This window comes from Camellia sinensis, chromosome 5 (assembly GCF_055761805.1).
Source record: "Camellia sinensis isolate YWXY chromosome 5, ASM5576180v1, whole genome shotgun sequence".
Lineage (NCBI taxonomy): Eukaryota > Viridiplantae > Streptophyta > Magnoliopsida > Ericales > Theaceae > Camellia > Camellia sinensis.
In genome coordinates, this window is record NC_138965.1 from 160707038 (window position 1) to 160732736 (window position 25699).

Here is a 25699-nt window from a genome sequence, read left to right on the forward strand (position 1 = left end):
TTAGCCAATGACGCGATAACTAGAACCACTACTTTACTATTAAACAGAACCAGAAAGCACAATAACCACCATAATGAAACTTATGGGGACGAGTTCAAAGGATCATTGATCATGTCTACCGTAAAAAAACAAGACTCAAAAAACATTATTTCTCATAAACATCATGAGAAAAGTATTCATGAAAAAAAAAAAGTTGGAAAAAAAAAACTCGCACAACAACTTCGTCAGTCAAAGCCTCCAAAGGAGCAATTCCTACGTTCAAGAGGCCCATCACACCGAAAATGCTTCTTAATTGTGTTTATATCAAAAGCTTCTCAATGGCATCCTGTATTCCACAAGAAAAAACTTAGAATGCAGAATAAAAAAGAAATAATAATAATAAGGGCGAATGTCAGATAAATGATGCAAGTGAGAACTGTGCAAAAATGGCATAGCTCTTGCTTGCACCCACTTGTACTCCCATTGATTTGCAATTTATTTTTTGTTTCCCATTTATCACATATTTCCCCACAATAATAATAACAAGAACAAAAAGTGCGCGCAAGGATATATTAGAAGGCAAGGTACCTTGAGTTGTTGTATTTGGGATTTCAATTGGCTTGCCTCATTGCTTGTCACAGAGCAAGCAATGACTGGTCTTGTGACTCCACATGCTCGACCAAGTGCTTGCTTTGAAGGGACAAAAACATAGGGCACATTCTGCCAAATGCAAATATAATATTCTGTATTAATATCAATATAAACTATTCTGAAACAGGACATAACTCAACTACCTAACTGTGGTCGCTCGAACAAAAAATTAAAATCATACCACCCAACTCTTTAAGTCACAAAAAGGATATGGTCACAAAACAGAATTGTTTTCAAGGTAATTAAAATGAAGAGGAAAAAATGACTCAAATTGTAATTCTTGAATAATTAAGATGAAGATGTTTAAACTTTCCAAGGAGTTTAGAGAAAAATTAAAATGGAATAAATAAATAAAATACTAGAACTCCAACTTGAATAAAATAATTTGCCCAAAAAACAACTTACGAAGCATAGTGTGTAACTTTCTCCAATAGAAAGATTCAGGAAAAAATGCTCTCAATAAAAATTTTAACCACTAAAAAGGAAGAAGATAAAAAATTGTGGTTTGTTTGTTCAAAGTGAATAAGAATCCACAGAAAAGGAGGTGAGACATAACCATTTTTTAACTGCCATGGACTGGATCAATGATACAAGAAATCTTGCTATTAAGCAATATTTTGTCAGTTAACTTAGAAAGATAAAAGGCAGATAACCTATATAGATCATTAACTCAATTTCCACTCAATGATACTCAAAGCTACCAAAGCAGAAATGGATAGAGAAAAAATGCAATTTACAATAATGAAAACCATTATGAATGTTGACTCAAGACCACAAGCACACAATTCAGACTATTCCTTGACATTTCTTAAGCAACCAATTTTCTAGCATGGAAGTCAATTTCATTATGCAACACATTCTAGAACTAAGATGTTGCAAATTTGAGTGTTGTCCAATAATGAAAATGTACAAGAAGCCAAATACCACCAATTAGCCATACATACAGATGAACTGGTCATGTTCGGTTTAAAATCAGTGAATTTATCGTTGCAACCCCGTTTGTGTCGAGAATAACCGGCTTCAACAGCGATTTCGCTTCATTCCGGTATAAAGAGGCGTGTATTTAGAACCCAAAATCAATTGAACACTAAACAACAAATAGCAATAAACACATACTCCGATCCTAACACATAAAAGGAAAGTCAAAACAGACAAGGGGAAGAGAATCCTATACCCCGATCCTAACACATAGGAACGACCCTTAAATAATAGCTAAAATCATATCAAATTACAAATAGATAAACAAATACAACCACTTTTCTACACAATATCTAAACAGACACAAGAAGGCATTCAAATTGGTCATCATCAGTTTCCCCCAAACCCATTTCCAATTTGTACACCAAGAATTACCATATAGTAGAAGATAACAAAGAATTACCCAATATTATGCAAAGAATTAGCAAATATTACCTTATCTTCAGCAAGAAGGGGAAGATGGAGGAGGATCTCAAGAGGCTCAGTGTCAGCGGCCATCACAACAAACTCAGAAATACCCCTGTTCAGGGTCTTAGTTGCTGCAAGAAAAAAAGAACAATTTAGAAGGGATATGAGTCAACGCACAACCAAAAATACAAAAGATTGCATATATATATATATATATGTTTGGGGGGTGGGGTTGTTTGTAACCTTCATTAGCACCCTTTTTGAGCTGCTTGTAGTTAGCAGCTTGTTGAACAAGGTCCATTATGGTAATAGTAAGCTGCGAATCGGCCAGTGGGTATGCTTTAGGGTTTACTGCTTCGCCTGTCTGCATATTCAACAACAAACAAACAAATTCATACCCAACAAACATCATCTATTCTGCTTCTATACATGAAATTAAATTAAATGTAAAACTTGATACATAGAGAGAGAGAGAGAGAGTACCATTGTTTTTGATAGAGAAGAGAAGAGAGGAGAGAGGCTAGGGTTTTCTGTTGAACAAAGATAGGGTTTATGAGCGAAGAAGGCACCAGAAGCCTCAGTTTATGCCAGTGTGCGTATATATATATATGAGACCTCAATTTGAGCATTCCACGACGTCGTTTGAGATCGAGGCTATACGACATTGCATACACTATGAAAGCCCAACGGCCCAACCAAACTGTGGATCTACTACTCAAGCCCAACTACGTAATGGACCAGTTGGTCTACAGATCTTATTTTTGGGATGAGCACAAAATTTTTGAATTTTGTTTCTTTCGATTTTTTAAACTGATCGACACTATTTGCTAAGTTCGAACTTGGCTCGATTATTTATCAAGTTCGTTTATTGAGTTCGAGCTCGGCTCGATAAGAAACTAGGCTCGAGCTCAGCTCGGCTCATTAATATTAATGAAACTCGAGCTGAGCTCGGCCCGTCTCTATAATTTTTTTTTTAATATTATTTATATTATTTAATATATAAATAATATATTTATTATATAATTTAAATAAAGATAAACGAGCGAGCTCATGCGAACTCGGCTCGTTTACTAAACGACCTTAATATTCGAGCTTTAGCTCAGCTAATTTACTAATCGAGTCGAGCAGAGCCGAGATTGTTCATAAACAGTTCGATTCATTTGTAACCCAAGATGTATGTATAGATGGTTTGAAAATAAAATTATAAATTGAACGACGAATTAGTGAATTGATAGATTGATTAATTATGACTTAAGCGAATTTAAGTGAATTTTAAAAAATATTTTAATCAATTATCAAGTCTTTACATAATATATAATATTTTTCATATATATAACACAAATTAATTTTATATAATATTTTTCATATAACTATTAATTTATAATAAATTTCACATGTTAAATTTTTTTCACACATATTTTTATTTTAATATTTAATTCTAAATTAAAAATATATATACATATTAACAGAACGATTTTATAAACAAATTTTAAAATTTAAACTACAGATTAAGCAATGTTTTACCCAGCACAGTGTATTTGGAGCACAAAGGCGTCCTTTGGGTTTTCAGACCGAGAGAGAGTGAGAGAGAGGAAAGAGAGAGAAAATGGGGTGGATCGGAGACGCAGTCGATTCCATCAAATCGCTACATATAAGACAAGTCTTCTCTCAAGCCATTAGTCTCGGTTCGTCTCTCTCTCTCTCTCTCTATATATATAAATTTGTATGTATACTACAGTGAACCAATTCATGTCTAGCTCGTAAAATTGCTTTAATTGTTTATTGAAGTTGTTGAGCGAGAAACTCATTATCTTTATTCACAAATTCAATTGTAATGTGTTCTGCAATGTCATCAAGTTTGAATTAGGGCGTCATTTGCAAGCCTTTTATTAATTCCCAATACCCAAAAACATTATTGAATTAGGGCATCACAGCTTGTTTGGTTCTAGTTTTTAGAAAACAGTTTCAGAAAATTTTACTTTTTTATTTTTTGTATTTTAATGTTTTCAATGAATTTTTTTAATATTTTAGGCAATTTTATTTAATTTTTAGACATACCTAACATAAATATACTTAAAAAATATAATATTTATGAAAAAAAAACTTTAAAAAGTACACTAAATACCAAAAAATACAACAAAAAAAAAAGAGTATATTTTTCATATTTTTGTATATTTATTAATTTTTTAAAATAGTTTTCACAAATATTTTACTATTTAGATACATCTAAGTAATGTGCATCTAAAAAAGTAAAAAAATTGCTTAAAATTTAAAAAATATTCACTAAAAATAAAAAAACACAAGAAACAAAAATTTTAATTTTCAGAAAACTGAAACTAAATCTAATTAAAGAAAACTGGGGAAATTACAATTCAGTGGGTTTTTTAAAAAAAAAATATTTACAAATACATGAAAATGTTTAAAATTTTAATTATTAACATTTATAAAGTTTACCACTTAAGCATAATTTTTTTTCCCCACTAAATCTACCCAGAATTGTATTTTCCCCAAGAAGGTGATGTATATTTAGAGGGAGTGAAGTAGTACTCCAGTTGCTTAGGGGAGGTCTTGCTCATCAGCCAGTGCTGAAAGTGAACAGTTCTTGAAGCTCTATTAAGTTGCTAGAAAGCTCTTAATTAATTTTAAATCAACTCTTACATAGTATATTTACCTTTGCATATACAATTCCTTGTTCTAACATCTAATATTACCAATGCAATTTGTCAATAATTTGTTAGTTGTAAAAAAGAAATAAATTACACACTATGGGATTGGTTCCTAAAAATTTTTAGTTGACAGAGATTATTAAATAGAGGCCATGACCTGGAGTGAATGCTGTACTATCTGCTCATTGCACCACATTTTAAAAATATATATATTTTCTTTCTATATTTATATTGGATCATTTGCCCTGAAATATCATTAAAAAAAACATGGTTCTCTTCAACTAATTCTTTCCTCCCTTTTTTGCTTTATATGAGTGTTTCTGGCTCTCTTCAAGTAATCCCCTCTTGTTCAATAATAGTTGTTATAATAAAAAACAACGTCCCAATTAGTACACATTAATGTTTGTTTGGGAGGGAAAATATTAGGTGCACGCCTAATCTTTGGCATAGTGTACAAAGCGGTTGCCCCTAGAACTGCAAACAAGCTAAGCCGAGCTGAGTTTTAGTATGTTTGGGCTTGTTTTTTAAGATTTTAACAAATTCAAGCTCGAGCTCGAGCTCGAGCTCGAGCTTAATAAAAATTTAATGAACCGAGCTCGAGCCAAGTTAGCGCAAGCTTTACTCGAGCTCCAGCCTGTTCACGAGTCTTAATGAATCAAAAAATTTATAAATTCATACTTGCGTATAAGACTAAAGTTACAATTAAAACTTTAATTATACAATTATATATACAATTTATATAAACATTCTTAAAAACAAAGTCAATATTTTATCAAAATAATAATATCTACTACTACTATTATATAAATGTACTATCTATAGTTAACTATTATTTACATTTATATTTTTTAAATATATAAATAACATATTTATCTTATTTTTTGTATATATTTTTACATTATTTAATATATAAATAATAAATATTAAACGAGATAGCTAACGAGTCGAGCTTTAGAATATTTGGACTTGTTTATTAAAAATTTAACGAGTTCAAGCTCAAACGCAAAAAAAAATTAACGAACTGAGTTCGAACGAGCTCTTACCTAACCGAGTTCGAACCTGTTCATGAACAGCTTTATTCATTTGCAGCCTTAGTTGCCCCATGACGTGAACCCATAACCTCAAAGTTATAATGCAAGTTAATATTTTTGTGGTTATTTTTTTGCAATTATTTTAGGAAAGTGGTTTTGGATTTCTTTGCTTAATTTTATGTGACATGCATCTGTGCTCACCCAGCTAATATATATATATATATTGGATAAAAAAATGATTTAATAAAAATTTGTTGTTCACAATGTTTTTTAGGTATGATCGTTACATCAGCACTGATAATATGGAAAGGATTAATGTGTGTAACTGGTAGTGAATCACCTGTTGTTGTTGTGCTTTCTGGAAGTATGGAACCTGGCTTCAAAAGAGTGAGTACTTTTATAGATTAAGCACTTGCTGGTTCTGTTTCAGACCACTTGATCTTAGAGATTTCTTCAATCTGGTTTCAAATAGCTAGCCTGCAATTAATTTATGTTTCAAAAAGGTCACTTTTGTTGGGAGTAGTTTGTTGAAGGTAGATAATTGACACTTTGACAGTGGTTATGTATGTTTTGCGCAGTATTTGTCTCGTGAGGCACTTTCTTCTGCCTTAAAAACTTTCACAAAGTAATTCTATACTGCCCAATTTAAACTCTAAATTGCCATTGGAAACATTGGGTACATGCGCTCCATTTACACCAAATTTGTTCCATTCCTTGGTCAATGCAACAGCATAATATGAGAGATTTGAGTTAGTGTGGTATCATTAGTTTGTGGCATGGCAGCATGTTGCAGCAAATTTGCATGAAACAATCAAATGTTGAATACTAATCTAACCTTTTTTTTTTTTTTTTGGGTAAGCGTTTTATTACAAATCAGTGTAGAAGACCAAAAAAAATAACAAACACACAGGGGATGCAACTTTTTCTGTGCAAAGAAACCACAGAAAAGTTGCGTCTTTTCCACTTCCCACTGTCTTGTAATTTCCCCCTGTTTTTGGCAAGCATTTTATTACAACCCCCCCCCAAAACCCAAAAAAAGAAAAAAGAATTGGTTTCGTTGTCATCTGTTTTCCCAACTTATTTCAGCTAAGTTACTTGATGCAAATTTATATACCCAACTTCTGTCTACTTTTTCCCTATATGATTGGATGACCTCTTATTTTTTGTTGCAGGGTGACATTTTGTTCTTGCATATGAGCAAGGATCCTATTCGTGCTGGAGAAATTGTTGTGTTTAATGTCGATGTAGGTTCCTTCTTTCAGGTCGCTTTGTTCATGTTTTAATATTTAATGTCTCTTAGTTATTTCATTTTTTCCTTTTTTTTTTTCTTTTTTCATTTGACTACTATTATTAGAAAGGATGTTTTGCGGGCAATTTCTTTGTGACATGGGAAGGATTTTCTAGGGCCACACATTCAGCTGTTATAAAGTTCGTCAATCTTCAGTTTGTACCATTTGTTTGTGCTTTTGTGTGTTAGATCATCACTAGTCCCAAAAGCTTAAGTTGCTAGGAAATGGACCTAACAATGTATATCAAGTTATCTAACACCGTCTCTCACATGCAACCCCGTCTTGCATGTGGAGATGCAAACGAGAAACAAATACAAATGGAGAGACTTGAACTCAAGATCTCCCCCAACACTTGTGCCATATTAGATCACCACTAATCCCAAAAGCTTAAACTGTTAAGAAATGGACCCGACAATGTATATCGAGCTATCTAACACTGTACATTTTGGATTCATGGAATTACTCTAGAAATGCTAGCTCTAGAAATCAATTACTCTTCAACTCAACAATATAATTTGCTGACTATAATATGTTAAAAAATACAACTTATTCACCAAATAAAAGTCCCATTGACTTCCAAGTAGAATTATTTTTTCTGAGGCAAGAGTTGGCTTGTACCAACTTTTCAGTTTCTTGACAATCTCATGATCTGTGATCAAGAATGCCTCATGGAGGGATCTCACATTGTAGCTTTTGATTTCAATTATTTATTGTGCCGTGTTATTCCTCATGTCTGGAATCAACTTTGTGTAAGTGTAGCAAACATTTAACTGAAAGCCAAAGTGCCTTGCTATAAGTGAAGAAATTCAGATAAATATCATATATCATACACATCAATTAGATTTTTTTTGTTCTTCTCTTCCAAATATTATTTCATGATTTTTTTTGTAGGTGGATTTACATAGTTAATTTTTGCCCACACATACCATTTGATATGGGTACATGAATTTGTAGTACTTATTTAGTTTTTGATCTTATTGATATTGATTGTGTTAAAGCTTGATAATTTTTGCCCCCTGTATACCATTTGATATGGTACATGAATTTGTAGTACGCATTTACAATATGATCTTATTGATATTGATTGTGCTGGTCTTTAATCTCTTTTACAAATTACCTTTTTCTCATTGTGTAGGGACGCAAAATTCCAATTGTCCATCGAGTAATTAAGGTAAGAAATTTTTTTAGATCCCTTTTTCTTTTGTCTAATTTATCACTGCTCATTTATTTCACCACAATCTGTAGTTTTTAGCATCATATATAGTGTCCTTGAAGAATATCATTTTCTTATTTACTTTAAGTTACGCTTATTTTCTTAGGTTGTGTTTGGATCATGGATTTGGATAGGGAAAAGGTGAGGAAAATGTGAATGAAATATAAGCTAGTGTTTTTCTCCATTTACGTTTCTCTTTCCAAGTCCCTAACCAAATTCATGATCTAAACGTAGTGTTAGTCTACAAAAGAGGGGAATGCCCCGAAACTCAACAAATAACTCACCCACCTGAGTTCAACAATGAGAGAATAATTTCTGGACATATTATCTTTGTCTACACCAGGCTATTCTAATGACAGTTATTATTGAACTTATGCTGTTCTGCTGAATGTTGATAGTAAAACCAATTTGTAATATATATGTCGCAACCCGGTTTTGATGGAAGGGAAGAGAGGTGAAAGGCCCATCAAGGGATCCAAAGACTTCGAAAAAGTTGCTTATCTTCAAAAATTCATCCCTATAGTGCGATAGACACTAACCCAACCTTTTTTATTTATTACATACGACCAACCCTAGCAAATCAAGAGCTTGCACATTTGGGGAAATACCCTGGGCACTAAGAGGAAACACTAGAATACCTATACGTAGAAGCTACCTGACAATATAAAAACACCAGTTCACCAAGTTAGTATCCATTTGTTTGCATTGCCTGTTCATTCATTAATTTCTTACTTCATTTTGAGAGAGAGAGAGAGAGAGATGAGTTCAGCTGCTTTTGCTCCAATGCGGCAGTTTTCTTCTTCTTGGGGTATCTTTATGTTTTTAATGCCATTTTGTTTTGTTTTGTTTTGTAGGTTCATGAGCATGAGGATACTGGAGAAGTTGATGTTCTAACAAAAGGTACAACTGTAAAGTGTCCTATTGCAGCGTTAACAGGATTTCCACATACAGCACTAAAATTTTAGGGCAAATTACATATACCTCCCTTAAGGTTTGCCTAAATTACAGATACCCCCCTGAGGTTTCAGAAATTACATCCCACCCCCTGAGGTTTGTATTGTCATAACAATTTGCCCCTTGAGGTTTAAATTTCATAACAAATTACCCCCTAATTTGTTATGCAAATATAGCATTCAGGGGGGAATTTGTAATTTCTCAAACCTCAGGGGGGTATTTGTAATTTAGCCAAACCTAGAGGGGATATATGTAATTTGCCCACCATTCATTTGTTGCACTAATTTTCTTCATCATTGTATCTGTCCACTTTGTCAGGGGATAATAATTTTGGGGATGACAGGCTTCTGTATGCTCATGGCCAGCTCTGGTTGCATCGACACCATATCATGGGGAGAGCTGTCGGGTAAATTGACATTATGAAGATAATCTTGATTTTTCTTCGTTGGACAATAAGAAATGATTTTCATGACATAAATCATATAGCAGTACAGAGAGCTTATATTTCCTATAAGACCGTTGACGTATATTAACATTTCTTCATATTATTTGTGATTTAATTGATTAAATGTGTGTGCAACCAGTGCAATTAATTGACTCAAATTATTACTTGACTCAACCTAGAATGGGCTGCGGGATTACAACTTTTTCTTCCCATGCTTTCTGCAGGTTCTTACCTTATGTTGGTTGGGTTACAATTATCATGACTGAGAAACCTATCATCAAGGTTAGATTTCCTTAAAAAATTTCTGATGGTTCTGTGAACCATATTACTTAAAAAGAAGTCATAGGTGGATGCTCAAAAGTTGCTATAGCTCATATTTTTTTCTGTGCCTATGGCGTTATGAGACCACTTTGGTTGACATATATCAAAAGAGTAGGGATGAGAATGCTATTACTAGGAATCCCATTACTATTTACTAGTAATAATATTCATGTGCCAACGTACTTCAAGCATTTGGTTTGGTTTAGGAATCCCCTATATAGGTATACAATTTTAAATTTTGTGAGTGCATCTATTTGTTTTATTCTTAAATGAGAATATGAGATTCCTGAAGGAATGTGGGAATAAGATTCCCTTCTGCTTTGGGAACTAAATTAGGACTAAAAATCTCTTTCTTTGATGCACTCAAATAAAAAAGAGACTTGGAATGAGATTTTCATTCTGTCTCTTCATGCCATCCAAACAGGCTTGTATTAAATTCTTACTCATGTTCATGTGGTTTCTCTTGCAGTATCTGCTTATAGGTGCCCTTGGACTGGTGGTCATTACTTCAAAGGAGTAGGAAATCAGGTTATTCCTGGAGCTCAATAGAAACCATTTACAGCATCTTCTTCGTTTTTCCATTCTTTCTTCCATATTATGAGAAACCATTTGCATCTAAGCATTCCGGCCTGCCCTCGCATTTTGTAAACTGGTATTAGAAAATATTTATCAATGGACAATTCTCTCTCTCTCTCCCCGCCTGTGTACGCTTGCACGCATGTTTTGAGCATTGTGCATGGACTGTCGTTTTGATTTTGTCGGCAATTGAGAACTATGCACACATAAACATTCTTGGCCATGGGATGCTTGCTGAAACTACCCGACCCAAAACTGCTAGTGAATGTATAGATTACAGGCCTTCTAACCAAACTACAGGCTTGTTTAAAAAATAAAAAAATGAGTCTGCAGACTTGATTCCAGCACATTTTTAATAAAATGGTGTGAACTGAATATATAAAACGAAGTAATATGTAAATAGAAGCTCCATACAAAATTAATCTGTCATTCAACAATGGGTCATGACCGGGTTGGTGAGAAATTATGTAATATAATAATGTGCTGGTTTTATTGTGCATTGATGCACCTCATGCAAAAGAATTTTGTATGATTAGGTTAAATTATTGAATGATTAGGTTAAATCAACTTCTACCAATAGAGGTGGTAGAAGTTCAACTCACACATTCGATTGATCCTCGTTTGGAAACAGGCTAATTTAGTTACTTTTTGGCTATTTGGCTAAAATATGAGTTAAAAAAATTAGTATGTTGGGGATGATTTTTTAGCTTTTTACGAAAAGATGTGTAAAAAGTAGAGAGAAAAGAGAATCTGTGACTTTTTTATATGGGTTGTTGGCTTTTTGACTAATTTAGTAACTTTTTGGCTAAAAATAAAGGTTTCCAAACGAGGCTTAGTCAACTATACGTTTGATACATTTGATTGATGGGTAATGTTAGGGATATCAAATTTTATATTATAGGTGTCAGGTTTGTAGTTTTTGTAGATTCAACACCATGTGAGATATTTGGTCATTTGTTTGGTAGAAAATTTGGAGCCTATACCATAATGTATTAATTTTACTCTTTACCACTTTCAAAAGGAAACATATTTTTAAAAAGAAAGATTTTTATAATAGCGAATGGGTCAATATGTACAGGAGGTTCATAAATAGGGAGCGGGAGTCCATATGTGCAAGTTCATAAATATGTGCAAGTTCATAAATAAGAAGGGCTCCAAGCCTACCTCTTTAAGCCTTCTACGGGAGTCCATATGTGCAAGTTCATAAATAAGAAGGGCTCCAAGCCTACCTCTCTAAGCCTTTTACTAGATGTGCCATCGACAGTGTTGGGGGGGGGGGGTTTGGGGTATTTTGGCCGCTGGCTTCCTCTCTTCTCCTTTCATCCCTTTTTTCTCTTTTCTTTTTTTTTCTTTTTTTTTTTTTTGTCTTTTTGCTTAATAATATTGAAAGCTTGTCCTTCTAACCTTTTTCGGCACGGCCATCAGATTTGTCATCTCTCTGTTTCCATTGATCCAGCCTCATAAATTTGCCTCGTTGCCTTCAGATCTACCTTTGGCCATCAATGTTGGCATCATCTCTCCCTCTTTTTGATCTTCCAAATTTGTTGTTTGGCTAGCGTCTAACTTTTACCTTTGTGCTTAAAACTTTAAAATCTAGTTTTAGATTTTCTCACAATGCGAAAATCGATGTTTAATGCGTTCATTTTACGCTAGGTGACCACCTCAACCCCAATGTTTCATCCTGATCAATGGAGTGGGGTTTTCAGATTTTAAGTTAAAGGTTGCAACGCAATGGAGTTTTGAATGCGTTTGGCGACTTGAATTTGATTATTTTTTGTTTACTTATTTATTTATTTTTTTAATATTTGCTATAATAATCCTTCATGTGTAGAGATTATGTTGTGAGGATTGTCTCCTCCTCTATGGAGGTTATGATTTTTCTTCTTATGAAAGTTTGTTGTCTCTTTATGAGATCTTTTACTACCGCGGTACGAAATTGATATGATTTTTGCCATTAGTAGGCGTTTGGGCTTTATTTTTTTTCACCTTTTTATTTTTACAGTAGCTCACTCTTTGAAAAAAAAAATTTAGATAAATTATCAATAGGTCTTATTTTTTAAATTTATTACCCATTAAGTCTTATTAATAAATTTATCAATCTCTCTTATTTTTATCAATAAATTTATAACAATAAATTTATCAGTCAAAACCTATAGTTAAATAATTATAGTTAATACCCCTTTTATTATAAAGATGGGTAAATAACCTGTTGACCTCCTGTGATTTACTCAAAAAAATAGGAAACCCCTCTATAGTTTCATTTGTAACACTTAAATTCCTTAAACTTTATACCACATTGTAATTTCTGATGGACCAAAAAAAAAAAAAGGGAAAAAATAGAGCAACAGGAACGAGAGATACAGAAAGCCAATCCAAAACTCAAAGTTCTTGAACTCAAAATCTACATTCAAACATGTGAATTCATTTTTAAAAATCAGAGAAAGTTGAAGCAAATTAACATACAACTATATATATACATATTCATATAAAGAGAAAGCTAAAGTAATATATATATACATGTTCATATTGTTTGACATATATATGTATGTATCTTGGTTTGATTAAGGAAATTGAAATCAGAGCATACATACTGAAAATTGAGAAAACATTTTGAAAAAATAATTCTGAAATCTGGGATGAAACCACAATTAAAAAAAAATTGATAGATTCTTCTGGAAGGAGAAACCAAATCAAAATTGATTTTCCACTTGGAAGTTTCAGGGTTGCTAGACAAAACCAGAAACGGAATCAATTAATCCAACCACCAAATTGCTGAAGCTTCTTTCAAAGTCAATTTCGCAGTCACTTCGATAATAGTTTTGAACCACCATATATATATATATATCACATTTTTACCCGGATACACCTCACCTCAATTGGTGTCTGGATTCCATCTCAAATTAGGCTCAAAATTGGCCAAAACTTGTGATTTTACAAACCATTTTCCAACACATAACTACACAACTAATCCATTTTACAAACCATTCTCCAACTATTCCATTTGAAATCAAAACTTACAATTCTTCAACCCAAAAAACAACTACACAACTTTCAATTGGGAAAAACCCCAAACACCCTACAAGTTACACCTCACTTGAGGTCAAGAGTTCAAGTCAGGTCAAAGAGTTCAAGTCAGCCTAAAGACTACGGTCTCCAATGTTGCTCAAAAAATACATGCAGCTTGGGATAAAAGGTGAGCTTTTGGAAGAGACAATTCAGAATTAACTAGGAAAGTTACATCATCTTTTAAATGCTTTTCTACAAAAAACACTACAACAATGCTAGGTAGCTCAAAATTTTGTGACTCAAATGGCTCAAATTACTCAAAACGACATCGTTTTGACAGATTTTTAGTGTAAAATGACATTGTTTTGACAAATTTAAGCCATTTGAGCCACAAAATTTTGAGCTACTAAGCATTTTCCAAAAACCTATTTTGAGGTTTCCAGGAAGCAAACATATCAGCAGCAATTTTCATGAAAACTTGATACTACTAAAACTAGAAAGCAATGCTGGGCAGCATATAATCAACATAAAAAGTAGTAATAAAAGTAAAAAAACAATTGTGTTCTCAAACCAAAACGAAGTATGAAATGGCTACTCATCTTGACCACAAAATTACAAACATAATAAAAAAAGCCCTAGATGGTTTGTCCACAAAAACTCAGCATGAAGATTGAAATCCGCTGTTCATTTGTCCCAGTTATTCAGCATCCGAAAATAATAATTGCAATTCTAACTGTACCAATTTTTCAAAGGGAGAAAGAGACAAGCGGGAACACACCTACTCAAAATTTGTCGTTGATTATATTTGAATGATCAGAGATGAAGCAAATGAACGATCAGAGATGAAGCAAATGAATCTATATCAATAATCAGCGTTCGCCACGAGGAGGAACCCTGGAAGAAGACCAAGTAGACCTTGGGCCACTGGCCGCACCAGAAAATGCAGGTCGACGATCATCGCTGCTGCGCCAGCTGTCACGGGGTGGAGCTGGGCGATCGTCTGGCCGACTGCTGCCCCATCGGTCAGGTTCTGCAGGTGTAGTAGCCTGCCCTGCACTCTCGACTTGCTCACGCCGGAACCGAGGAACGTATTTCGCGGGGGTTGGGGAGGGAGATGGTGCTGGTGCTGGTGCTGCTGCAGCTGCAGCAGCTGCTGGAGCAGCAGCTACAAGTTCCATTGGGCGGGCTCCGCCAGGGAGGTCAAAAGACCTTGGAGGCCCTTCAGTCGATCTTCCCAGGAGAGCTTCTCTCCTTGCCCTCTCTTTCTCTTCCAGTTCCCGCTCTCTCTGTCTCTGCTTTTCAGCAATCTCGTCCAACTTTGCCCTCCGCTCAGCTTCTTCTTTCTTCTTCCTTTCAGCTTCTGCATTTTTCAAAAAGAAAAAAAAAAAAAGAATACATACTGAGAAACACAAAAAAACAAAATTGCAACACGTGTCTATTCACAGTAATAAGATATACTTACAACCGGACATAAATTTAAACAAGGAATCATTAGACTAATCATAGTAAAAAACACAAAAGTAGGAAACATAATAGACAGGTTTGTCTGGAACAAGAAAAAGAGTAGAGTGTTTATCATAATTTAAAAATAAATAAATAATAAAGGTCAATTACACTTCCAACCCCTGTAATTTAATCAAAATTTCTATTTGGTCCTTATTGTTTTAATTTGAACAATTTGATCCCAAATTTAAAGTTCAGGTTCAATTTGGTACTCTCATTCAAATTTGATGTTAAAAATTAATGATTTTGTAACACGTGTCAATCATCTAAAGCTGGAAGGATCAAATTGAAATTTGAGTCAAATGAGTGAAAAGTGTAATTTACCCTAATAATAAGTATCCTAACTTGGAAATTACTCAGACCAAAAACTCCATTTAAATCAGACTAGTTGGTTTTAAATTTTAATAAACCGTATGAAGAAACTAGCTGAATCTATATCTAAAACAAAAGTGGCATACTACTTTATAGCAAGAATATATACATACCTTCACGCTTACGAGCTTCCTCTTCTTCGTGCACTTTTCTCAGCCTTTCCTCCTCTGTCCTCAAATAGAACAACATTTTCCTCTTATATTCCCTCTCTTGTCTCCGCTGCTGAAGAATTTGGTTGATCCGCTCCTCTCGCTCAGCTCTCATTCTGTCGTATTCTTCTTGCCGACAGTTCATGACCCTTTCCTGGAATTGTATCTGCCATAAAAATAAAACAAAATAAATTTAAAAAATCACAAAACTAGAATTGTTCCAGAGGTTTTTTTTAAAAATAAAAAATAAAAAAAATGGTGCAGTACATCTGTGTAAACAGGCAGGAAATAAAGTTTTATCCACAACCATTGATTAAAATTTATGCAATTTTAAAATGTGGCATACCATTATTGGAATGCCAATTTAAATAATCTAGAAAATATTTTTAAAAATTCTACTGCAATAATCCAGAAGGAATTTAACAGAAGTAAATAGCAAGGGATGGATATTGGATATGGCAAAGTGATAGCTTAAAAACCATACAGCAAAGATCTCTTCCCAGGATCAAGGTCCATCAAAAGTTTTCAGATCAAAACCCACTTTCCTGAACATGCTATAAATTCATAGAAAGAGAAGGATTCAGGTGTTTTTTTGGTTTTTTTGGCAGCACAAGAAAAGTAACAGACTGTGTCTTGATGGTTCTCTTTCCTAAACTTCAAAAATATATATATACAATAACAAAAATTGTCAAAGCCAAAGCTACCTTTTGTTGCCACAATAATATATAGTGGAAAATCAAAATAAATCTAAAAAATGAAACAAAAACTATGGAATCTACTTTGTCACAAGTTCTGCTAATATCTGTTATTTTTTATACTTTTCAAACAAATCTCAACACAACCTTTTCAGTAAACACCCAACAAAATTTCTGCTGGAACTTGAGATAAAAACATTACAGCAACAAGCACCATATAAAATCAGAAAATCAGAAAGTGTTGCAAGTACTGACCTTATGCTCCAACATCCTTGACAGCCTATTTTTCTCCATAAGGTCTCCATCATGACGCTGCCGGCTCAGCTCAATCTCTTGCTGCAAAGTAGGCCACAGAAAGGTATCTTTAAGTACACATAACAGAGATCACAAATAATAATTGCAAACATCACAGCAAGCTATAAGAATCAAATTGCAATTAGATATCAGAATATGTGAACATAAAAGGGTGGTTCCTAAAATATTCAAGAAACATAACATGAAGGTGGATTTTTCAAGAAAGGAAGTTCTTTCAACAATAATAAATCAAGAGTGAAGACTAGAACACTAATGTTACCTGTTGTTCTCGTTCATGAAGCACCTTTTCTTCCACCAGACGTTGTTCAAATGCAGCTTCAATTAAAGGTGCTGCCTCTTCTCTTTTTGCCCTTTCCAAGTAATCCAACGTTTTAGCTAGTTTTTGCAGTTTCTTCTCCATTTCATGTCTCTCCCGAAGTTGCTCATTCAGCGCTAACTCCATCAAAGATTGTTTTGTCACTTTTTCCTGGGTACACAAGCAAAAATCAATTTTGTCCTTCCCAAACCTCACAAGAGAAAAGATGAAACCAAACTTAATACTCACTCCTTCTATGAGAGGCTTCTTTCCCTTCTTCTTACTACGCTTTTCAGCCTCTTGAAGTAGAGCTTGTGCTTCTTCAAGTTCACGCTCCTCTATTTCCCTAATGATCCTTTGGTTCTTTCTTTGCTCATACTCAGATGCTAGCCTCTTTTGTTCTGCTTCTTCAGTTATTTTCTGCAGCTTAAGCCTTTTTGATTCCTCCTCCCGCTCCTTTACAATGACAGGGTTCACCCAAAAATAAATAAAATAATTCTCACACTAGAATAAACTATCAAATGGCAGGGCATCTACTGAGAGTATACAAATAAATACCATCTCCAATAGCTGGCGTTCTTGCTCTTCCTTGCGTTTCTCAATAATTGATTTCCGAGCAAGAAGCCTCTTGTGCTCCTTTTCAACAATCTCTGCTAAATCGGGCAGCATTTCACCTAGTCGTGATGCTTTCTTTACAGGAGGCAATATCATTGACCTTGCTTTATTTAAAGATTCAGCAAAAATCATCAGGTGATCACGCATCCCGTCCGATTCTAGACCCTGAAAGCAAAAACACCATCACCAATTCACAAAACCCAGGAAGGATTGTGGAGAAAACACAAGCAGCTTAGACAATGTGAGTAAACTGTATCTCAGAGAGACCAAGCAAGGAAAAATATGTTTCAGTAGATGGGAGATGAAACACAATCCCAAAACACGACCCACAAGACAAAAAGTTCAGCCACCAGTGCAGTCAATACACTACAATATATATTCTCTTTTTTGTGCCAAATATTAAGTGAAGATTGGTTCAAACCCTAAACAATATATGATGTCAAGAAAATCATATCTAGACAATAATTGATCAGCAAAGGTTACATAAAGAAGTTCTTGGAAAAAAATTAAAGTCTATGCTGCCCTCTTAGTCATAGTGTACACACCTCCATTCACAATCACAACCAAATTTGGAAACCAAATATCCCCCCGCCTCAAACAAAGGAGATCAAACATCGGAACCCAATCAACAATTATGAGGCAATGACACAAATACCAACTTTGCTTAAATGTCTGAGTTGCAATTATCAATCCAGATCAACCAGCTGCAATTGTAATTGCTAGGTCAATACCACAATCAACAAGAACGTATAGGACCAGAAAGCCTTCTATATATTACACAGAAATTGCAGCAAAATAAGAAAAACATTCACAGATAATTTAGTTTTTCTCTGAAGTAACATTTGAGAAGGAAAAACTCAATAACTGTAGGGAAATGGAACTATGGAAAGTACAATGTGTTCCAAATTGAAATCAACAATTTGATGATAATCAAAGACAGAAAAGAGAACATCAAAATGATTTCCATATGTGGATAAGAATGAAACAACCAAACGTTAACTTCATTGCTACTACTATTCTGTGTATAGCATCAGCAAATGATAAAGTTACATTCAGCAAAGCAGACAGCAATATACACATAAAGGTACAAGAACTACTTACCGAGTTACCAAATGCAACAACACCCTTCATATGGTCAACTTTCATTGCAAGGAAATTATGTTTGACTGCATCGACAGAGATTTTCTCCACAGCAGAAAATTCAAAAAAGGTGATCATTTTAGATAAATTCTCTATCTTCATTGACTGATACACCTGAGACACCTGGAAAACAAGAAATGAAAAATATCAAGCACGATGAAAATAGTTTTTAGAAAATGCATAAAATTGGAAAAAAATAAGTAATGAAATGAAACCTAGCACCCGTATACCTGCTGAAGCAATCTTAGAGTGGCAAGCTTTTCCAGCGTGGGAATGTATTGAGATAGATGGACCTCTGGTACAGAAGATGCCGAAGTAAGCTTACCCCCAAGTTTGGAAATTTTGGTTAACAAAGGCTGCACTTTTGATGCAAGATCTAGAGGGAGAAACTCATGCTCCAAAAGATGGTAAAGATCTTTTACTTCTTGAGTCACACAGGTCATTACACCTTTTGCAACCTGCCAAAATGTCATGATCAGACAATGCTGAAAAGAAATCAACATAAACAGTTTCCTCTTGAAGCATTTTTTTGCAACACAGTGCCAAACACCACCAAAGCTCCACATATCAAAATAACTCCTATTTTATGGCACTGATGAAGACACCTACCTACCTTGTATCCAACACATGCAACGATGCTCATATTTGGAACACGAATTGGAGGGGTTGGAAGATGGCAGGAAGAGAAGGTAGGGAGGCTTACGCATTCAAAAGATATTAGTTGGTGGCAGAGAGCTAGATCTATTTGGCTAAAGGAGGTTGATACAAACACCAGTTTCTTTAACAGAATGGCTAATGCACAAAGAAAAGATAATCACATTAGCAGGTTGAGTGTTGATGGGAAAGTTTTGACTAGGGAGGAGGATATTTCTAAAACTATTGTGGAGTTCTATAGCAGGCTTGATTCTGAGCAAAATGTTGGGACCCTAATTGGTAAATTGGGGGTTAGTATGCTATAGGAGAAGGACAGGAACTAGTTAAAAATACCATTTTCAGAGGAAGAAGTATTGAGGCTACTCAATGATGACTAAGCTCCACGGCCAAGCAGTTCTGCATGCTTTTTTGGGACAAGAGTTTGAGATGCGTATGAATGCCTCCTCCATTACCCCATGTCAAATAAAGGGGTGGACATTCAAGATTAAGACCTATTAAATTGATTGACAGTGTCTATAAAATTATTGCCAGTGTTAGCATTGAGATTGAGGAAGGCAATTGCACAGCTCATCTCAGAATCCCATAGTGCTTTCATGCGAGGAAGAGTGATTCTTGTTGAGTTAGTGGCTAATAAGTGTGTTGATTCCAGCCTTAAAACTATCAATCTGGCGATCATTTGCAAGTAAGATATTGAGAACCATTTTAAGTGAATTTTCAGACCCATTCACCTATGGAATGAGTATTACTCCAAGTAACCATAACCTATCCGCCATAACCACAGTTTGCCACAAGACCACAAACACCTTGGCCAGGGGTTGTGGCTGACAGGATCATAATATCACTAGCAACATATAGTTCTAATAAAAATAAGCACGTCAAGAGACATTCTATTAGTGGAATAAATGTGTATTTCCCGCACGCATTCAAAAAAGCATGCAATCAATATAAGAAAAAAAATTCAACTCACAACCCAAACCACAAAAAAAATAATAGAAAAAAAAAGAAGAAGAAGAAGAAGAAGACCACCTCACTAATACAAAGAGGAGAGAGGATTATGACAGAGCAGATATCTTTGTGCTTACCAGTTCTGTGAGAAGAGATGACCGTGAAAGCTGTGGACAAAAAAAGGCAATCGTTCAGAATAAGAAAAATATATGTAGAAATTAACCTGAAAGCATACCCAATTGAACATTACCACTTCTCTACTCTCAAGTTTAGGGTCGATAATGAACCCTATAAGATTAGCCATCCTCAAATTCCGCTCTTTCTCATGTTCAAGCTCCAAATGAGATGCCCCACGCGTGTTGTCATATGGGGCAACTGAGAGAGCAGCCAAGACCACAGATGATGCAATTAATTGTAAATCTTTCTGACTCAAATTCTTGTTAAAGCTTTTCTGAAGTGAGAAAAGCTTAAACCATGCATAAGCATGATAAAGATGGCTGCCTGAAACCCAGAAAATTTCTGTTAGCTTCGCATAATAAACAACCATCAAGGAGGCCTTCGGAGTTTTCTTAACCATGCACATCAATCCATGTATATCTTCCACGGAACGAAAAGCTTCCTGCAGGAAACAAATAACATCCCAACAACGAGAGACATCAATAATTGGACTACCATGCATATCTACACTATGTAAAACCAAATATGCAGACCTGCCAGAGTTCAAGTTCGGTTGCAATCTTTAACTGCTCAAATCTTGTATCAAGATACAATTGCAAGCTTTCTGGAGCTGATAGATCAGGTCGGTCCCTCTGGTCCCTGTATTTATTAAGGTTGGCCAAATGATTCCTGATGATTTCACACAGCCTGCGAAACTCTGTTGTGCGTTTGTATTGCTTGCAGAACTGGAAGGCACGGTGTGCAGTCATCTACAGATAAAATTTGAAGTTCAGTACAGTCCACTAATTCTGTCATGTGATAAATTGATTGATTTCTACAACTCGACATGGCAGAAATGCTTTCTACATAATTGTAAGTCTCACTTCTATTATAGTATACAAGACGCTTCCAAGCCTCTGAGAAGCTTCCTCTCACTGTATAGACCCCAGCCAAAATGCATCTAAAACATCCGTTTGTCTAGCAAAGTGGTAACAGAAAACCGCAATAGCTCTACCCAGCACATTTCCGTAACACCTTAAAAGGCACTCCCCATTGGATTTCTATTTTTTTGTTCTTGTGCAAATGCTATTATGGGTTGCTTATCTTGCATCTTGTCCTTCTAAATATTGTCTACAACATCTGATTCATAATAAACCTATAAATATCTAAATTTCTATATATATACACATTAAATGAGTGCATAGATAAATGCCAGAAACTGGTATTCATTCTCTGACAATTATACAAAACATACTATAATATTTACGCTCCCGAAAAGCCCTTTCTAAATCATGTAAGAAGTTGGGTCCAATAAGATTTCTAGTAACTGAGTCCAGACAGTCAGTCTGCGGTCCAACCCCAAAAAACAAACAAACAAACAAAAAATTAAATAAAAAACTTGTTAGTTTTAACTGCTTAACAGGATTATCAAACATAAAGCCTTACTACTTTAAAACATCTCTGGATGTGAATAAATAACTAGGCACCTAGTCTCCCTAAACCTGCCATACAAATTCTGCATTTGAACCACCAAACCTCGTTTATATAATATATCTAGACAAGGTTAGATACATTGTCAAACTTCTATGCTTGCCCCAGTGTGCAACCCATTAACAAATGCAAATTTCAAAAACAAGTCAAGAGAGTGAGAATTACCGCGTAAAGTGCCTCCAACTTCGAGTTGTTTCTCAAAATTTCCAGAACTGTCCTATAGGTCTCCCAAAGGAATTTAAACCACGGGGTCACAAGTTCACGATCGGACCTGTCCTTTCCCTTCTCACCACTTACATAACTTAACATTAGGTCCTCTGGCCTTTTATCAGCTTCTAGGTCATCAACATCAAGAGCTTCTTCTAAAGCTTGTGCCTGACTCCGAGCCATCTCAGCTCTCTCAGTAGATAGATGCATAAAATGCTTGATCACCTCCTCCAAAGAAGTTACATTCACTTGTTGACACACAATGCGATATTGAATTAAACCATCCTTGGCATATCTACCCCTTCGCATGTCAACACAGAGCTCTATGTACTTGAACATAATCCTCTCAAGCGGCTTCTGCCATGCTCTATGTCTCTTCGACGTGATAAGATCATGAAGCGCCTGCAGCGCATCTTGCTTCTGCCCAACATTGATCAGCTCTGCATCCAGACATCACCAAAGGTCAGCTAAATGTTCAAATAAATAAACATAAAACCAAACCAAAGATTAAATTAATGCTTGTTAACTAGAAGCACTAAGATTATCTAATTTGAATGTTGGAAGGCCAAAAATAACAGCATTAATTCTGACCAGAATGCATTATCATAACCACAATGGTAGAGAATAGAGATACAGTAGTTTAGATTGGAAATAGAGATCATTAACCCAGAAAAAATAAAAAGTTTCATAAGAAGAAATATGTCATTTACCTTCAGCGCGCTTCAAAGCATTCTCTGGTTTAGCAAAAGTCGCCATAACAATTGATCAAATCAATGATTCTTTAGATTTCTCAAAAGACAGCACGCAACATCAAACCAACAATAACCTACAGTGCATTAGGAGATTATAGTCATGTTAGCCAAAAGAGAAACAAATAACAAGAAAAGGGAAGCTAAAAATATTGAATTACTATCAACCCAAAGCCAAAAACATCTTCAAGGAATGATTGATCTCGTCTCGACACTCTTCAAGCCCCATTCACTTGCTTATCGTAGAGGCCGTAAGTACATAGTGGGGCACAACTATGAATAGTATAGTGGGGTTGAAACACAAGAGTGCCCGCCCCTTCTTTCAAGCAGGCCACTTTGTCCTCCCAAAAATCACATCAACCCACAAACTTCAAATAACTCATACATATAGTTATACATATATACAGTGATATCGAAGTGCTTTAGCTTAATGGCATCAAGAAACTGGTGCAACTGATCCTACTTCTCAAATTTGTGGCTCTGATCCACAATCAAAGACCTCGACAACGTCATGCAAGCCCAATTTCTTGCTGATACACGAGTTCGGAGCCAATGCAATGTGGCAGTGGGGGGAGATCGTTAACAATTGCTTCAAAGAAGAGTCGAACACCAAACAACTTTTAAGTTTAGGGGCTGTTACTGTTCTTTTTCTTTCTAACCAATATTTTTGAGGCCAGTATTTTCTTCCAAATTCATAAACTGCAATCCACAATTTATAAACAAAAAATTTTACAAAACATGTTTACGTGATATCCTTTTAAATTTTTGTAAATATATAACCAAAAAAATTGTAAACGCAAAGATTACCAAACAAACCCCTAAAGTCTGAATAAATATAAACAAAAAAACTAATCTTTTTGTAAATATTATCACCGTCTACAAATATGCTCCGACACCCGAAACGACTGTAGCTAAATACATAAATGTGGAGCCAAGAAAACAAAGCTAGTAGTCAGTGTTGGAAAATCCCCGAAAATGAGTAAAAATTTGATGAAAAGGTGAGTTCACGTGTGCAGTTACAATAAAATTTTTTAAAAAAAAAATCATCATTCAGATGTTTTTCTACAAATCGAACAAACCCTACCTTTCAATATCCAAAAACTCGACTCAATTATTTTCACATTCAAGAACAGAGATCTAGGGCTATCGGAATGAAACTGATTGAATTGATCTAGAACGCAATTAATCGCGGGTATTCTGCAAGATCCGCGCAAATATATATATATATATAATCGTGAATTGCATGTCAAAATAGGTGACGCTGATTCATATATACATCAATGAAGTTTTGATCATACCAGAAGATCCAAAGAATCAGAGAGAGATAGAGATATAGTGATGTAGAGAGAGAGAGAGCGAGTACCTGGAATTAGCAGCCGACCTTGTCGGGCAGAGAGCGAGAGAGAGAGAGAGAGAGTGAGTATCAGATAAAATGTAGGGTTTTAGGGGAAGATGAAACAATCTTTCGGGCCGAAATGGAAGCTTTTAAGAACCGGGCCACTGACCAATCAAGTTGTTTCAATTCTGTTCATGGGCCCAACTTTGTAAGTGCTGTTTGGGCCCAAAAATTAGATCCAAAACTCAAAACCCAATTACATGGAAATCGAAAACTAGTATTTACTTAGGCCTCATTTGGCAACAGACCGGTTTAGTCAAAAAGTCAAAAAATTACTTTAAAAAGTCAAAAAACCAACAACTCATACCAAAAAGTCAAAGATTCTCTTTTCTCTCTACTTTTTGCACATCTTTTCGTAAAAAACCAAAAAGTCATCCCAAACATGCTAGTTTTTTTTAGCTCATATTTTAGTCAAATAGCCAAAAAGTTACTAAATTAGCCTATTCCCAAACAAGGCCTTAGATATGAGTATGGTCCGGATTGATTTAGGGTAAAATCAAGATCAATCTGTTGTTTATGATTCTATAAAAATTAAAACCAAATTAATATATTTAAATCATGGAATCAAACTGAATTAAACTATTTAAACACGGTTCAGCTCGGTTTGGAATCACAATTTTACATAATTTGTTCACAAACAAAATTATACAACATTTTTATTTCAACATTAATCTGCCCACGATTTTGCAAAATATAAGCATGTATATTATTTCACAATTAACGTAAACAAACATAATATCTACTATATTGTTCAACTTATAAGAAGAATAAAATTCCCATCAACCAAATATTATGTTTTTTATTCTCTTGATTCTGAGGAGACAGAGCATCTCCAACGGTAGTAGGCATTTTACCTATCTAAATATTACTATAAAATATATATTTTATTTTGCCTATCAACTGTTTTATGTTTTCACTCCAACCATGCTCTTTATTTTAGCTATTTATCCAAATACTATTAATTTTATAGAATGCCACATCAACAACAAAGATTGAGGGAAATGATCATAATGATTGAATACATTTTGCCTAGTGTTGAAGGCTAGCTACATGTAGCTAGTGAATATGAGTTGAGCCAAAATGCCTAATCATATGCCTAATGCATTGGAATTGAAAAAAGTGAATCACACTAGGCATTTTAACTAACAAGTATTATATGCCTAGTGCATTGGAGATGCTCTTAAGATAGTTTGCAATATATTTTCTCAATGTGTTAGTTTCATTTGCACTAACGCAAGCATAAGAAGATTTACAATGGCTATATTCAACGCATGCATCAGTATTATTGGTTTCTTTATGTATTTTAAGTTATCTATGGTCTGGATCAATTATAATTCGAAATTGTGAACTCCAATTCAAAACCGATTCGCAAAAAATGGATTCCTATTTTTTGCAATCAAGAACTGAAACATGAATTCAAAAAATTAATCCAAGCCTACTAGATTGGATCAAATTAATTTGGATTACAGATTCTTCGGATTCATTACTCATTCGTAGTAT

At 34.7% G+C, this 25699-nt stretch overlaps 3 protein-coding genes across 4 annotated transcripts; 1 reads left to right on the forward strand and 2 right to left on the reverse strand.

The window, feature by feature from the left end:
- On the reverse strand, positions 1 to 2650 carry LOC114278932 (uncharacterized). Its single transcript, XM_028221091.2, has 5 exons — positions 2500 to 2650; positions 2260 to 2380; positions 2044 to 2147; positions 568 to 699; positions 1 to 325 (listed from the first exon to the last, which is right to left on the reverse strand). The coding sequence occupies exons 1-5, from the start codon at positions 2500 to 2502 to the stop codon at positions 299 to 301; spliced, it is 387 nt and encodes a 128-aa protein (XP_028076892.1). The 5' UTR covers positions 2503 to 2650; the 3' UTR covers positions 1 to 298.
- Positions 2651 to 3488: 838 nt separating this feature from the next.
- LOC114278931 (uncharacterized) lies at positions 3489 to 10630 on the forward strand. 2 transcript variants are annotated; one of them, XM_028221089.2, is made up of 8 exons: positions 3489 to 3701; positions 5988 to 6100; positions 6886 to 6957; positions 8138 to 8173; positions 9070 to 9115; positions 9488 to 9575; positions 9839 to 9896; positions 10405 to 10630. In XM_028221089.2, exons 1-8 carry the CDS (start codon positions 3623 to 3625, stop codon positions 10453 to 10455), a joined length of 543 nt encoding a protein of 180 aa, XP_028076890.2. In that variant the 5' UTR covers positions 3489 to 3622; the 3' UTR covers positions 10456 to 10630. The 2 variants fall into 2 exon arrangements, with proteins under 2 accessions (XP_028076890.2, XP_082726415.1); XM_082870289.1 differs by lacking the exon at positions 9839 to 9896 and having other exon boundaries at positions 3525 to 3701.
- Positions 10631 to 14011: 3381 nt separating this feature from the next.
- On the reverse strand, positions 14012 to 24354 carry EIF3A (eukaryotic translation initiation factor 3A). Its single transcript, XM_028221087.2, has 14 exons — positions 24167 to 24354; positions 22765 to 22880; positions 22013 to 22494; positions 20911 to 21126; positions 20451 to 20819; positions 20338 to 20367; positions 18832 to 19059; positions 18563 to 18724; positions 17405 to 17626; positions 17096 to 17302; positions 16811 to 17017; positions 16492 to 16572; positions 15506 to 15707; positions 14012 to 14877 (listed from the first exon to the last, which is right to left on the reverse strand). Exons 2-14 carry the CDS (start codon positions 22808 to 22810, stop codon positions 14387 to 14389), a joined length of 2943 nt encoding a protein of 980 aa, XP_028076888.2. The 5' UTR covers positions 22811 to 22880; positions 24167 to 24354; the 3' UTR covers positions 14012 to 14386.
- Between the last annotated feature and the right edge of the window lie 1345 nt (positions 24355 to 25699).

Excerpts from the sequence above, each read along its gene's own strand:
- LOC114278932 (XM_028221091.2), bottom strand. Across the intron at positions 2,148-2,259 it reads CAAAAAGGGTGCTAATGAAG|CAACTAAGACCCTGAACAGG; the intron begins GTTACAAACAAC and ends TTTTTCTTGCAG. Across the intron at positions 326-567 it reads CCCAAATACAACAACTCAAG|GATGCCATTGAGAAGCTTTT; the intron begins GTACCTTGCCTT and ends TGTGGAATACAG.
- LOC114278931 (XM_028221089.2), top strand. The coding sequence starts at position 3,623 with ATGGGGTGGATCGGAGACGCAGTCGATTCCATCAAATCGCTACATATA. Across the intron at positions 9,116-9,487 it reads AGTTGATGTTCTAACAAAAG|GGGATAATAATTTTGGGGAT; the intron begins GTACAACTGTAA and ends CCACTTTGTCAG. Across the intron at positions 9,576-9,838 it reads ATCATGGGGAGAGCTGTCGG|GTTCTTACCTTATGTTGGTT; the intron begins GTAAATTGACAT and ends TGCTTTCTGCAG.
- EIF3A (XM_028221087.2), bottom strand. The coding sequence starts at position 22,810 with ATGGCGACTTTTGCTAAACCAGAGAATGCTTTGAAGCGCGCTGAAG. Across the intron at positions 20,368-20,450 it reads AACTTGAGAGTAGAGAAGTG|CTTTCACGGTCATCTCTTCT; the intron begins GTAATGTTCAAT and ends TTTTGTCCACAG. Across the intron at positions 17,627-18,562 it reads TTGTTGCATTTGGTAACTCG|GGTCTAGAATCGGACGGGAT; the intron begins GTAAGTAGTTCT and ends TTTTGCTTTCAG.